We start from the raw sequence: 15,904 nt of genomic DNA on the forward strand, positions 1-15,904 counted from the left end.
CAAATGGGAAAATGTTTACATAGGACATAAAAATGTATGGTACTCAGACCTGGGTGGTCATGTATTTTAAAAAGCATATTGTGGGGCCCTCTTCTGTTAATCCTGATGAATGGGAGATGCTGGTTATTCTCACCTGGGCCTGTGGTTTTCGTTTTTGATGGTCCTGGGCCATTTTTGGGAGTAGTGGTCACTCTATAACCGGTAACAGGGGAACTTGAAGGCAGCCACCTGACGCTAATGCTGTTGTCCTGAACATCAGTCACTTGCATCTGGGATGGTTTGTCAATTTCTACAAACAAAAACAAGGAGAAACCAGTGAAGCCCCAGTTGGTGGGGACAAGAATGGACAAGGAATGATTCCAGTCCTGGTAGGCACAGAAAGATCTCTTATTACCCTTAGTGACTCCCAGGTAGTCCTTTGGCAGAAACACGCAGATGGCCTTTGGGAGGTGGGACCTGTATCTAGATACAGGATGGCTGCCTCATACACAAAGAAACTATATGCCAAGTAGGTGTTTGTCTTCTTACTTTATCAGCTCATTCATTCATTCATTAAAAGATATTTTCTGAACACCCTTTATGCCCGTCTCTACTGCAGACCCATGGAATATATCCACTAACAAAATAGACACAATCTCTAACCTTTGCGGTGCTTCTTTAAATATCTGGCTTGAAGCTCTGTCAGACTCATCTTGTTAAAAAAGAAAAGCAAGTTGGTGCAGCCACCGTGGAAACCAGTGTGCAGATTCCTTAAGAAATTAAAAATAGGGCTATCCTATGACCCTGTAATTGCACTACTGGGTATTTACCCCAAGGATACAGATGTAGTGAACAGAAGGGCCATCTGTACCCCAATGTTCATAGCAGCAATGGCCACAGTCGCCAAACTGTGGAAAGAACCAAGATGCCCTTCAACAGACAAATGGATGAAGAAGATGTGGTCCATATACACTATGGAGTATTATGTCTCCATCAGAAAGGGTGAATACCCAACTTCTGCATCAACATGGACTGGACTGGAGGAGATTATGCTGAGTGAAATAAGTCAAGCGGAGTCAATTATCATATGGTTTCACTTAATGTGGAGCATAAGGAAAAACAGAGGACATTGGGAGATGGAGAGGAGAAGTGAGTTGGGGGAAATCGAAGGGGGAGACAAACCATGAGAGACTGTGGACTCTGAGAAACAAGCTGAGGGTTGTGGGGTTGGGTGAGCCTGGTGGTGGGTATTAAGGAGGGCACGTATTGCATCGAGCACTGGGTGTGGTGCATAAACAATGAATCTTGGAATGCTGAAAAAAATAAAATTAAATTAAAAGAAAAAAAGAAAAGCAATTCTGCAATGAGGAAAATACCATGGGAGAACATCACAAACCTATCTGAGTAAATATTCCCCTGTCTCTCCAAAGGAGGAGTCAGTACCTGTTCGATAATCAATGGAAATCGGCTTGCTGCTTGCGGGGCTGTCTCCACGGCCAGTGACAGCATACACGGTGATGGTGTAGTCTGCTCCAGGTTTAAGGCCACTGATGGTAGCTGTGGACTTGCTCCCAGGCACAGTGAACTCCTGCACAGGGCTATTTCCTCCTGTGTGAAAAGGGGTTAGTTCAGAGCGTGAAGGGCTGAGAAATAGTTGGGGACTGCTGAGCAATGACATTAACATCCTGAGAAAACATTTAGTCACACCCTTGATTATTCCCTTTAAAAGAGAATTATTAGTAGGGTCCACATGGAAACGTATTTATTTATGCATGTAGTGAACCTTATAGTAAGTGTGTAAAAATTGGGAGAAAATTGCAGTTGATGCTTTTTTAACATTCCAGTATTCAAATGTCACTGAGTTGTAGATTAACATTAGAAGGAGAAAGAAGTTAAGTCCTCAACCCAGGATGGAGTATACTGGGTTCCTTTTTCAAGACATTAATGTCTTGTCTGAAAATATAGGAAAATAAAAAAATACAAATCACTTATTATTTCATCAATGATAATATATTTGTGAATTTGTAATTCTTTCTTCCTCAGCTCTCCTGTTCCTCCTTTAGAAGGATACAAACAACTCTGTATCTTGGTTTTGCCACCAATTAGAGCATATATATATTTTTTCACATATTCTTGGAAGAGACAAGGCTCCATTGAATGGACTTGCCAAAGTCTCTTTAAATATGCATCTGCCCTTGGGCTTTGAGGTTACCCACAAAAGAATCTGGCTCGATGGGAGTGAAAGAGCATTTCGCTAAGGCACCTGTTTCTCCGTAGGTGATCCTGTAATATCTCACTGTGACAGCGGGAGCTTCCCAGCTGATCAGCACACTGGTAGGAGTTGCAGCAATGACTTCCAGGTCCCTTGGAACATCAGAAACTAGAAAAACAAGGCAAAGTTTCCATATCTATAACTTTCAAATGATGCCCAGATTCATTCTGTTTTGTTTTTTTTTTAAGATAACTACCTTTGTAATTCCTGCATTTAATAATGCAGGTATTATGCAAAATTAGCAGAAGTAAAAATAACAAACAATTCAAGGTAAGGGGTTAAGGAGGCAATTCAGATTATGATAAAATGACTATTACAAATTTATTGAAGAATTTTTTTCCTTCAACTTTTTATTCTGAAAAATTCTAAAACAGTGGCGCCTGGGGTGTCTCAGTCGGTTAAGTGTCTGACTCAGTCTCAGCTCAGGTCTTGACCTCAGGGTCATGAGTCTGAGCTCCACACCGGGCATGGAAACTACTCAAAAATATTAAAACAACAGAGAAGTTACAAGAAATAATTTAATGAACACCTACATTCCCTTCTCTTGGGCATTTGTTAATTAGTAAAAATTGCCACAGTTGTTTATCTCTCTTTCTGTGTCTTTCTCTTTTTGTTAAACCCTTTGAGCCTGAGGAACAGGTATCATGATGCTACTTGTCTCCTAAGTACCTCAGCATGTCTCCTAAAAATACCAACACCGTCTGATTTAACAATTCTGGGTTTATTTTTATTTTTTTTAATTAATTAATTTATTTGACACAGAGAGAGAGACATCGAGAGAGGGAACACAAACAGAGGGAGCAGGAGAGGGAGAAGTAGGCTTCCCACTGAGCAGGGAGCCCGATTTGGGGCTCGAGCCCAGAACCCTGGGATCATGACCTGAGCTGAAGGGGGCAGACACTTAATGACCGAACCACTCAGGTGCCCAATAATTCTGTGGGTTTTTTTTTTTTAACTTTTATTTATTTATTCATGAGAGAATGAGTAAGAGAGAGCATGAGAGAGGAGAAGGTCAGAGGGAGAAGCAGACTCCCCAAAGAGCCGGGAGCCGGATGCAGGACTCGATCCTGGAAGTCCGGGATCATGAGCTGAGCCGAAGGCAGTCGTTCAACCAACTGAGCCACCCAGGCGCCCCCAATAATTCTGTTTTTAAAGGAACTCTGAAACAGAGATTTCTTAATATTTTGAATAAAATTTCAGGTATTAGAAATGTAAAAATACATTAATCCAGTGAGAAATTTTCTGCAATAAAGTTATCTTCAATAGAGCTAAAGAGGAGATTTCCTCCACGCATTGTCTCACTTCTCTCTCCATGCCTCATAAGCACAATCCATTTTTCTAAGAGATGATGATTCAGACAACACAAAGCCGCTTTCCAGAAGATCCCACCTGCCCAGGAAGTCCTCTGAGTGCCTTTGCAGACCAGAAAACAAGTTACCTGTTGACTGTTGACCAATCAAGGGAGGACTTTCTTCTCTGCCATTCAGAGCAACGATGCTGACCACATATTCTGTGCCCGGATTGAGATTGGTGAGGGTGATGGAATTCCGAGAGGGGGGCACTCGGTCTTCCCGAGGTCTTCCACCAGTGTGCTCGGGATGATGGCGAATCCGGTAGCCAGTGATGGTGGCTCGAGGGGCAATCCAGTGGACGGTGAAAGAGTTGGCAGTGATATCAGAGAAGTCAATGCCAGTTGGGGAATCAAGACCTGTTGTTTCGACCCAGGCGGAAAAAAAAAAGACATCACCAGTTTAGGAGGTGAGGAAGAATGTAGGGAAGGTAACCCAGGGAAGCCAGTGTTTCTGTCCTTTCTCCTCAGCACAGCAAAATGCTGTGCTTGCTGTGCTGATTCTAAGCCACACATAAATTTCAAAATCATAAACTGCCCCAGTTCCAAATGGCCAACTCAAGCTTTTTCTTTTTTCTTTTGCTAAGTAATCCAAGTTATTTTTACATGTTGTTACCAAAGGTTTCTGCCTCGCTTTTGAAGACAGCTATTTAAGATATCTGGGAATAATTTTTCAAATGCTTCAGTGTTCAAGTATTCTGGGTTTCTATCCTGTAAGTGTGTCTCTCGAAATAAGGCAAGATATGCCCACTTTCAGGTTAAGTGTTTGGTTCGTAAAGAAGCTTTCTGCGCTCAAGAGGAAATTGTTAGGTCAACAGGGTAGTAATAATGCCAAACATAAAACTCTCAAAAATGAAAATAAGACATCATCCTGGACAGAGTACATGCAAGTAAATCCTCATGAATTGAAAATTTAGTGTACTGCAGAAAAATGAGTAAAAATTTTAGAGTATATCTCAAATTCAAATCAATTAATCTCTCTGGGCCTGTCCAAAATTTTTATTTTAGTATTAATAAATTGAGATATCACAATAGAACCAAGGGTACTATAATAAATAAATTAATGGGTATACCACATCACACTGTTTTAAAAGGGAAAAATTAACAGAAGCCCTCATATTAAAGAAGAAATGTAATATTACAGGATTCAGTTAAACTTCTTCACATAGCAAATGGCTATTTCGCCAAGCAGAAAAAAAACTTGTTGGCTTAGCAAAGGAAGGAAAAGACTTCCATGACAATGACAGCGTTGGATCAGCCTTAGACAGAGCCACCTAATGAGAGGGAATGGTCACCATCTCTAAACAACAGAGATGATATTATTCTTGGGAGATTTTTTAAAAGGACAGACAATAACGTTTCTGGACTATTTTAGTCCTCTCTGCAAGCCAAGAGTATAATCTTAGTGACTGAAAGTCAGGGTAATACTTGCAGAAGTGTCATTTAATTTTTAAGGCCAGTGATCAGAAAGTAATGACAAGGCTACAAGCACCACTACCACCCCAGAAATGGAGGTGCGTTTTTAGAAGCAGCATTCCATTCTGCTATTTAAAATTGGTAGCTCAAAGCTATTTGATCCGCATACTGCCGACACGACTCACCTGTTTTCTGCCTTCCTCTAAGGGGTATGCTCTCGTGCTGTTCGTATACACTGGAGACACTGACCAAATATTCTGTGCCAGGCAGGAGATCTGAAGAGCCAAGGAGGACTTATTTTTAAATTGTGCTCAGAAGCATGAAAAAAGCAAAGCACTCTTAGGACTATTTCAATAGATAAAATAACATACACAAAAGTTGAGTCCCCTGACCTACTCATACTGACGTGTGAGTGTCACTACCTACAGGTAGGCTGTAATGGGTTGCTAAGGAAAGGTCACCTTGCCTTCCAATGTCTCTAAGCTGTGCCCTCAGACGTACTTCTGAGAGTATGATTCACCCTGACCCGCAATAAGATGGTAGCTGCCACATAGCATTCTCTCTGTCAGCCACTCAATATTACACCTGTTGAGGGCATGTGATAATAATCACTGTGGCTTGTCATTGACTTGTCACCAACAACCCTAGGAAGAAGTTTGCTACTATTTAAAGCAGGCTTGTGGCCATCCAATAAACTGCAAATATTTCAAATGTACAGTTCAGACAGGTTTTGGACTATGTATGAACTTGTGAAATCATCACCACATTTATGACAATGAACATATCCATCACCTCCAAAACTCTGGTTTAAAACTATCCCCATTTTACACATGAGAAAACGGAGGCACAGAGAAGTTGTCTTCTTTGACATCCTTGCCTGAAATCATAAACAGTTTGACTCAGGCCAAGACGGGTGGTCTTAATTAACCTTTACTGGAAAAGAGTTACAGTCCATGGGGAAACGGATTGGTTTTGCCATAACAAAGTAAGAACAAAATACTTAACAAAATTATATACACTTTCCTGAGTATCCTCTTCTCTCATTTTGAGGTCTCCGAAAAAGGACAGAGTGAGGGTTCTAATCTTTGGATTCTTCCTCATTAGACCCCATTCCCCCCCATACCATTTCTATAGAGGCCCCTGCAAGGCTTAGATGCTCAGACTCCCCTTTCTTTGTTCCTCGTTGCCCAGGGGTAATTTATTTAACCACTACAGACCCTAGTTGTTTCATCTATAAAACTGGGTAATAATGGTTTCTCTGGGGGGAGATGGCTACTTTGCAATCTAGAGCAAAGATCTAGAAGAAGTTCTGAGAACACATGATGAACATGTGACCAGTCTGTGGGGCAGACCTGATCCTTAGGCAGGGGTTGCATACTGAGCGATGCTGTTAACTGCTGATCCCAGAGTGCTCCAGAAGACAAATAAGAGCCCTGTTGATGTACAGATATAAGGGTGTTCTCACAGTCGTGAAATGAGAAGGCGGGACTGTGGTCATGTGGCCTTCCCTGCTCTAAAGCATGGTCACGATATGGAGGATATTTTCAGACTATCCTTTGGTACTGTACTATATGTGAGCGCGTTCCTTCCTTGTGTGGAAACCTATGCCGTTCTCCTGTGTTTATTCTACTACTCCAGTGAGAGGATGACACTGGCAGGAAACACAGCACCATGTCTCAGTCTCCTTCTATTTTCTTTAATGAACGATGTCTATTTCAAAAAGGTAATATCTAGAAACACACAATTTTCGTAAATGGTTGCTGTTTTTCCAGGTCCTCAGCCTTCAGAGAAACCCTGCCAAAAGATTCTTCCTGAAGTACCAGTTACCCTTTGGCTCTTTCTTCAAAACAGCATCCTGAGCTATCCTGAATTGCTGTTTCTATGCCTTCAAACACCAGAGATTACCTGCTCAATGCTTTTTTTTTTTTAAAAAATGAGAGTAAAACAGATATGGTGACACTATTTTCAATCCTCATCACTTCCCTCTCCAAACATTTAGATTTAGTCATACGGTTTCTCCTGACATTCGTTTATTTTTATGTGTTCATCTGGAAGCAGAATTTGTTTGAAGTCTTCGAACTTCGCTGCTGGTGTTTTTCTCCTATGATCTTTAAAAAGTTGTAGATCTCAGAGATATAGACATGAGAATCGCAATAAACACGACAGCTTTCAAAATGTACAGGGCTGCATATCCGATGTGGAGTTCAGCTTCTAGTCTTGTTGTAGCTGTCTTCATCTTAGTTACTCCTACCTGAGAACTTGGAACTCTTTCCTGGGGCTCTAGCTTAGTAGATACAGTTACAGTAGATACAGATACAGTTAGTAGATACAGACACAGATGACTGCTTACTTGTCAAGACCACTGCATTGTCTGAAGGAGAGATCGACAACTCTGCAACATCTTCCTCATTTTTCACCGGTGAGTAGCGCACCAAGAGGTTGGTCAATTCAATGGATGGAGGTGGGGCCCAGGTGACACGCATCGTGTCTGGACCAACATTGGTGAATCGCAGGTCAGTGGGAGGAGGAACAGCTGGTTTCAAAGAAGGAGGAACACCAGGTCAAGATAGTTTGAAAATGAAAGTTAACCCAAAGAGCTGGGAAGCTAAACAACAATAACTCATGCATAAAGGAAATGAGTCACCATCATGCAAACGATCTAATCTAAATCTAATCTAAATCATAGTGAACTACTGTTAAAAATAAAACACTACACACAGTACTGTTAGGCCCCTTTAACCTTTCTGCCATCGGTACATATCGAAGAATAATTAGCATCTGCTTCCAAATACGTGGATTTGAAGTGCATTATAAATACCACTGACAGTTATTTTATCCCAGGCTGAAGAGGCTTAAGTTGCCACACAGCAGAGAGAAATACAGCGGTGCTTTCTGAAGAAACACATGCACACAGACAAAAAGACAAGAGGGTCCTAAGTTTCCCCTGACCCGAGGTGACTACAGCTACCGGCATTGCTACAATCCCGCTCCGTGAACTCTACCTATAAGTGAAGAGGTTCATGCAGATTGGTTCTCGGCATGTTTCTTACCATGCAGGGCAGAGAACCTTTGTAATGTTGCATGCTCAGCCCCAGACTGGTTAAAGAGGAGTTTTTTGTTTTGTTTTTACCTAGCCATGGCAAGGCAATCCACCATGCTCCAAAGTTTCTTTTTCTCCTCTGTCAAAACACCCCTCTTCCAATTCACCCTACATTTTACTGGGATTTTAGTCAACTACAGAAAAGGAAGACGGTGGGCTTTCTCGAAGAGTAGAAGGAAGGGCATCCTGGTACGTTTGGAAGTACCTTTAGTATTAACTGGTGCTCACAACACAATTTGGTACTCATGCAAGATACGTTAAAAAAATAAAACAACTCCAGGTGGGCAAATTCATTTAACCTTTGCCATTTTGCATCGAACAGATCAGCTCTCTCTAGCTTTATGCACATTTGTGGTTTAAATGAAAGTGTATTTAAGACCACGTGCACATGCCTTCGACCCATCGGCTTAGCCTATACGTCCGATTCCTCACCCGCCCCCAACCCATCCTCCCTCTCCTAACGGCTGGCAAATTGCTGGCTTTCCCCGTGAAACGTCCGTCTTTAACCAGAGTGACTGTTGGCAGCATGCAACACCATCCATGTCTCAAACACAGAAGTTTTCAAAATTCACCCGTTTGCTGTGTCAGTGTAGTAGGGGCACTCTCTCCGCCATTAATGAGAGTGATAACGCTGATGTCATAGTCAATGCCCGGCTCCAGCCCTGTAACTGTGTAGTATCCTACTGAGGAGTCCACAAAATCTTCAAAAATAGGGATACCTTCTCCTGCCGCAACTACTGTGATGCGGTACCCAATAATGGTGGAAGAGTTTAGCGGGGTCCACCTCAGGCCGATGCTTGAATCGGTTATGTCAACAAAGCTTAGGTCAGTGAGTTGGGGCACCTCTATTGAGTTACAAAGCAAAGGGGGAGGGGCAAAAGGAAGATGGAGGCAAAAAGAGGAAAAAATAAAGCAGTGTACATCAGGTTACTAGTGGCAAACTTGACAGAATGTTAAAGCAATGATGGTAATATGCGATCTTTTCCCAATGTTCTGAAAAGACGTTCTAAGCACCATGAAAATAGTTTGCTTCCCTGGGAGAGTAGAACAGGTTACAATATTCTTAGGGATCTTCTTGCATTTGAAAAGGATCTCTAAACAGTAGAGTTGAAACTCTCAGTTTCTTATAAGTCACAGGGCTGTTTAGGATGTCAAAACCATTCTTAGAATCTAGACATAATAACTGTAGTAAGTATCAGCAATGCTTTAAAAAAAAAAATGAAAACTTTTTTAGTAGGAAAACAGAGCTTACATGAAGGAGGTTTAAAAAAAAAAATCGGTCAGCGAGTTTTTCTTTCTTTTTCCGTAGAAAAACTCAAGACAATATTACGGCCATAATGCTGGTGCATTATGAATGTATGGTGTGAAACATTCAGGAGGAAGACAGGTATACTGGAGTCCAAGACCACTGCCAATATTTTGCTTAACTCATAACCGAAGTTATTTAATCAGCATTACGAAAAGCATTCTCCCAAATAGTGCAAAGGAGAATATAATCTGTTCAATGCTTTCACTGGGTCACAATCCAATTTTGGACAAAGAACAAACCTATCCCCAGATAGGTCTTTTCAATGTTGTCTTTCAGTCCACCAAGAAAGAACACCCGAAGGCGTGGCCTTTATGTCATTTCTTTTTTCAATTTTATAAAGGTAGGATTTGAAACTTTAAGATGAAGAATTGAACGTATTAGCCAAATGCTACGTCCATGCTCATGTACGGACACAGGTATGATTTTATAGATGTTGGAAATTGACATGGACTGTACAATCAGGGACAAATGTGCCGATGGGATGCATTTACCATATTACTTTTAGCCTGTCAGTACTGAGGACAGACACATGACATCATTTTAGTAATATTTCCACGTGAGCGGACAGTACAGAGTTCAAGCCGTCATGGCACTCAGTTACATCCCCATCGCCACAAACAGCATCCTGGTGAAGCGGACAGGAAAGCAGTGTAAATAGCAAGCATGTGTCCAAACAGTTGCTCTGACCTCACGGTTTTGGAGAGTGTAGTTGGGGGGGGGGGGGCAGAAGTAAATCCCAAATGTACTCGACACTCTCAACCACCTGGGGATTAAGACCTTAAGCCCTACTCTAATCGAAACTGCCACTCTTAGGATAGTAGCTTATTCTTCCATTACCTGGGATGATGGTATCAGAAATAGGGACACTTTCCTTGTCATCTTTGACAGCGTAAACACTGACATTGTACTCCAGGCCAGGACTCAGGTTCTCGAAGGTGCAAGAGCTCTGATCTGCATGGACCACTTCTTCCAGAGAGTAGCCCTGTTGGCCATTTAGAGGGGTGGTGGTGATTCTATAACCAGTAATGTCTAGAGAAAACAGGAAGGAGAAAATTACTGCACAGAGCATCTGTGACCCAGGTCACCTTAAACCCGACTCCAGTGATGGACCCGCGAAGGGGAAAGGAGGAAGACTTGGCATTTATTGAGGACTCCCTGTGATTCAATGTCACAATGACCCTTTGAGGCAGGTATTAATATCCTCGGTTTAAAGAAGCTCTTGGACCAGGGGAGCAATGACCAAAGGTTTGCCCTCTGATACATCCCAGGCTTACCTGGAGTGGTGCTCCTTTCCCAGGAGACGGTAAGCACTCCAGTGTCAGGGTTTGCTTCCAGGTGCAAGTTCGTGGGTGGAGACAATGCTATGCAGAAAAAAATTTTTAAATTAAAAGTTAAAGCTAACACCAAGCACATGACCTGTGGAAAGTACTTTTTTCTTTCTCTCTTTCTTTCTTTTTCTCTTTTCCTCCCTCTTTCCCTGCCTCTCTCTCTTTCTTTCTCTTTCTCCCTTCCCCATTCCCTTCCTTCTTTTCAAGAGTCAGTAAAAATAAAGATGTTACACTATGAAACATGGGTGGATGGTGATTCCCTGAGAACATTTCTTTTTACAGTTAACGATTTTGCAATACTATTGAAATTCTTCCTGTCCCGCCAGTTCATAAATATTTTTGACGTAGAAAGAACAGTTCTGATAGCATAGAATAGATGACATGAGATGACCTTGCTGCTCCAAACCCAGCAATAGCTAATAAGGTAAGTGGGAATGGGAGCTTCCCCCTCATGCCATTATCAGAAGCAAAGAAGCTCTGGGACCAGGGGATCAATGACCAACGGTTTGCCCTCTGATACATCCCAGGCTTACCTGGAGTGGTGCTCCTAATAGCAGCTATGTTCAAGAATCGGACCAGTTTTAAAAACTAAGAGAGGCAAAGAATTCCTCTTACGTGTCACCACTTTCTTTACAATCGGAGCATCTCTCTCTTTCCCATCCCTCAAGACGGAGATGGTGTACACATATTCCACGCCGGGAGTCAGGCCAGACACCACGATACTTCCTGACTCTGACGTCACTTCTCGTGGTGCTTCCCCTCCTTGGCTTGGTCGTACACCCAGCTAGAAGGAGGAAAGCAAAATAAACACCAAGGTCAAGTATTTCCAGAGCTGGATTACTGCAGAGAGGTTGCAGCTATGCTGTATAGAACGGGATCTCTTGCGCACACTGCTTATTGTGCTTTGTTAGGCGAAGAGTTGGAGCCTGCTTGTAGCTCTACTAGACACTTTAGTGGGACGTTCCTTGGGCTGGGGGGCTAAGGTGGGAGAGGCGTCTTCCAGAACCGCAGGACATTGGCTTATCATGGAAGTTTATGGAGAAATGGCATTATGTGCTGTTTTGCTTGATCAATAATCTCCAGATATAAACCAGAAGTACACAGGGGTTTTGGGCCACATGGCAAGTTCAGTTCTACTTTCTTTGCCGCTGGAAGAAATCCTCCAGCGCTCTCTTTAATGAGTTATGAACATTCAACTTAAAGGTAGCAGCCCTTTTAACATTTTCTACTTCAGAAACATTCCTTTTGAAGAAGTATGTTCATAGCTTAAACTGCAGGACAATATATTACAAAAGAAGAATGAAAATGAAGGTGCCCATAATTTTCAATTTTTTAATATTTTGTTTCAAAACCTAGGTAATATCGTCTCATCAAACAGTGTTCAACTCCAGAGATGTCCTTTGTAGGTTATAAGGCTTCTGAAAGTCAGAATGACACGATTAAGGGAAATTTAAAACAGCAGTCTTCCAAAAGGGCTTCTCTATATTTAAGTAGCATAATCATCAACATGGCCATTTGCGTATTTCAAAAAAGAAGTGACCTTTGGTGTATTTTTCTACACAAGTAATCATGGAGATTTAGTCTTGATTTCCAATTATAGTAAATATTTCTCTCCCCACACTCTAAATGCCAAGGAAAGGAATTCTTTTAAACATATTCATTTGTATTCATCACTTCCCTAATATCATTACTTTAAAGAACATGAATTCAGATATCTACAGGGAAGACCTTAATCTTAGCTTCTATTAAGAGATTCACCCAAGGGGCTTTGAACAAGTAGAGATGAAAATGATTGGATGGAAATGTGATTTTTAAGTGACTCTGAGTCTAACTGGTCTCCCTAACTTGGTTTTCGTGAACTTGTTGACACCCATTTACAACAACACAACAAAAGGCATTTCCCTGTGTATTTTAAAATGCCATTCCCTGGGGGAAAGGACAAGAGAAAATGAGACGACAACAACAGTTCTAGATGAATATTTTGTCCTTTACAAAGCACTTCCCAGCCTCGGTCCATCCTTCCGTCCGTTTAGCGAGGGGACGGTCATGTTATCCCTCCATAGTGGGCGTCACAGAGACGCAGATGAAGACAGGTAACAGACCCCCGGTCTCCTCTGACTCCCAAACACCGTGTTTCTATCACAACCAGAAACAAGCACTTCGGGACCTATCAAGAGATTAGGAACCCCCACAACTTACCTTAAAACCAATCCTTGGAGCAGGTGTCCATGTGATCACAATGGTGGTCTCAGTGACCTCCGTGTTGTAAGGTGGAATGGAGCTGAGGGGCTGCACTGTGAGACAGAACCAATGCACGTGTTCACACCTTGGAGTCACAGACGATGGCAGAGAACGCACAGAACGAGCATTTTTACGGAGAACCTCGGTTTATCCAGCTAGTGGATCCTACACGGAATAGCCTTTACTGGGTGGCAATTTGGAGGAGGTCAGTGCTTCCCGATCTTTCATGTGCCACACAGATGATCTGGCAGCTGGCTGAAATGCAGGGTCTGATTCTGTGGGACCAGCGTGGGGTTAGGACTTTGCATTTCCGTGATGCCCATGCTGCCAGTCCGTGAGTCATACGTCAGGAACAATGGCCTCAATGACCTCAAAAGACACTTTTGAGACCTCGGATTCTTTGATTTGTGTCTTTTTATCAAGTTTGGGATTTGAGTTTTATGATAGTAAATTTCACTCTACGGTCCGTATAAAATCCCAGTTGAAACGTAAAACTGGTCTCCACAAACTGGTTATCCTTCTGCTTTTTAGATCATTAGTCGGAGAACAACTGTTAAATCATAGATGTGATCTGAAAATAGCTCTGTGCTGAATTATTCCATAACGATGGTCAATTACTTTTGGTTGCAATGAGAAATACCATATGAAAATTCAACAAAATCTGCCACTATGGGCTTACTTAGAAATCCTAAAGATTCCTTAAATACGTGATTATTCATTGAGGATAATCACATTACAAAAATTTGGTACTCTGCCACTGGAATTAGGAATTAGAACAAGTTAATTTGGCATCTCTAGCGTCCTGACCTCACTGTTGTTATTCCTCTCAGTGAAAATACTACTTTAAAAAACAAAACAAAACAAACAAGAGAAGAAGTATGTGTACACACACTTAAGACAGACATTTTCAACAGTCTACAAATCTTATTACAGATTTAGAACCTCTAAAATATAATAAGCTGAACAACTAAATCTTGGAATAAAGGGAATAAGCATTGCCAAGACATTTGAACAGGGTGAGTCAAACTCAAGGGTTATGAATGTGTTGCCAGCCCGGGTCACGTATTTGGTGCCTTCATAATTCCTTCCTTTTTATGTCCCAACCAAATTCTGCATCCACTGGGGGGGAGGGGAACCTATTGAATGCATTTATGCTAAACTATGAATGGCCAGGGAGACAGTTATCCTCTGGAGGTACACGATGGAGATTCAAAGTCTTAAGACCCCGCTCACTCCTCAAATCCAGTCCCAGGTTTTCCCTTCGACCATGCGGGGATATGGGCACCAGGGCAATTCTCCCAGTTTCCAGGCTGGCCTTGAATGTGTGACTTTTTAAAAAATTGCTTTGAAAATACTATGTGGAAAAAAATAAAATAAAATATGTGTGTGGGTTACTCTGTAATGACTCCTCTAACGGCTGACCTGATATTCTACTGTTTAGTGAGCCGATTGCTAACTACACTATTATTTCGATGGTGTCTTCGGGGGAACCAGGATGGGTGACCCATGATGCCTTCCCAGAGTCTCTGAAAACATACACCACTTGGCAGCTGCTGACTTTGCCAACATGCCATGGCTTGCCCCATGGGACCATGTTAATAGCCACAAAAATAAATAAATAAATAACTAAATAAAAATTCCGAGAGCAAGGAGCTTCTCGCACAGAACATCTGTGAAAGCCACAGATTTTCCACAAATTACATTCTCTTCAACTGTCTTGGGCTTTAAGACTGGGTGTTTTCTATTGCTTCAGCCAGCCAACCAGCATCTTCCCAAGTTTAAGACGATGCTCTCTGCCTGGGAAGACCATTACAGGAAAATCTCCAAACCACAAAGCCACAAACTGATGTCAAACAAAGGATGTGACTGTAAGTATGAGTTATGGGTTCTGGCAGGTCTTGTCAGGTGAAGAACAGCCTGGCTGTTAAAGAAATAAAATTTGCCCTATTTATGAAGAAGCAAGCTGTATTTTCCCCAGAAACAGCAAACTAGCCCTCCTCCCCATGCCACTCCCCCTCCCCCAATTTTCCCCCACATTTGGTTTTAAGAATTTAGCATAAGTATAAAATCCAGAAAAGTTATTTCCACAATTAAGCCTGGTGAGACGGTTAAAAAGCTACAGAAACTTACAGCAATGGCAAAAATATGCAAGCCGTACTAATGTTTACAGCCTCAGAAAGTACTTTAAGTTCAAATGAAGTTGTGGAACTGCCTACTTAAGTAGGTTTATTTAAATTGAAGCTTTGCTTGGTTGAACTGTTTTCATTCTCATTCTTTCCTCAATCATCTATTCAGTGAACAGTTTTTGAAGGTAGACTGCATGCTGGCACTATGTTATTAGCCTTTATCTGGTAAAAATCAGTTTTGAAAATCAGTACTTTAACTCAAATAGAATTGTATTTTATAGAAATATGCTGTGCAATGCATCAATGTAACGTGGCCAATATATCAAAGTCTGCAAAAGGATTTGGAATAGTCTATATTGACTCATTATACTTAATTGTTGCTACTTACTTAATGATACTTAATTATTGTTAGTATCATTAAAAGTGTTTTTTCTTTTATGGGCACTCTACCCAACAAAAGAAACTACTTAAAACAGGTCTCATGTTAAGGAGTGAAAAAGTAAAAAGTATAATTTGTGGAATTAGATGTGGTCAGTATAATGCTTAATCTACTGAAATCTCTATTCTAATTCATGAAAGGCATCTATAAAATAGATATTTACAAGAAATACATTGACCCTGATTTCATATTAATAGATTCTAGAGTATCTTAGTAACACATAACATAAAACAGCAAAATTAAGAGGTTAACTTATGAATGAAAAGCAGATCTTACTTGCTCATAATTAGCAATTACTTAAGAAAAGGACTTCACTTGCCCAAAATCCTACACCCAGTTTAAGTAG

General features: G+C 41.4%; 1 protein-coding gene across 12 annotated transcripts in view; it reads right to left on the reverse strand.

Moving 5' to 3' along the window:
- Positions 1–15,904, reverse strand: part of FN1 (fibronectin 1) — a 66,380-nt gene that overhangs the window by 20,094 nt on the left and 30,382 nt on the right. For 6 of the 12 annotated variants that reach the window (XM_059393424.1, XM_059393431.1, XM_059393426.1 and 3 more), the window contains exons 21-31: positions 12,952–13,046; positions 11,368–11,536; positions 10,699–10,785; positions 10,262–10,453; positions 8,688–8,960; positions 7,366–7,548; positions 5,201–5,290; positions 3,690–3,959; positions 2,243–2,359; positions 1,423–1,587; positions 134–289 (exon numbers count right to left, since the gene is read on the reverse strand). In XM_059393424.1, the coding sequence (XP_059249407.1) occupies positions 134–289; positions 1,423–1,587; positions 2,243–2,359; positions 3,690–3,959; positions 5,201–5,290; positions 7,366–7,548; positions 8,688–8,960; positions 10,262–10,453; positions 10,699–10,785; positions 11,368–11,536; positions 12,952–13,046 (1,797 nt within the window). The remainder of the gene's footprint in view (positions 1–133; positions 290–1,422; positions 1,588–2,242; positions 2,360–3,689; positions 3,960–5,200; positions 5,291–7,365; positions 7,549–8,687; positions 8,961–10,261; positions 10,454–10,698; positions 10,786–11,367; positions 11,537–12,951; positions 13,047–15,904) is intronic. The other 6 variants (XM_059393429.1, XM_059393434.1, XM_059393435.1 and 3 more) reach the window with 1 other exon arrangement.

The sequence above is a fragment of the Mustela nigripes genome, chromosome 3 (genome assembly GCF_022355385.1).
Source record: "Mustela nigripes isolate SB6536 chromosome 3, MUSNIG.SB6536, whole genome shotgun sequence".
NCBI classification, from domain to species: Eukaryota; Metazoa; Chordata; class Mammalia; order Carnivora; family Mustelidae; genus Mustela; species Mustela nigripes.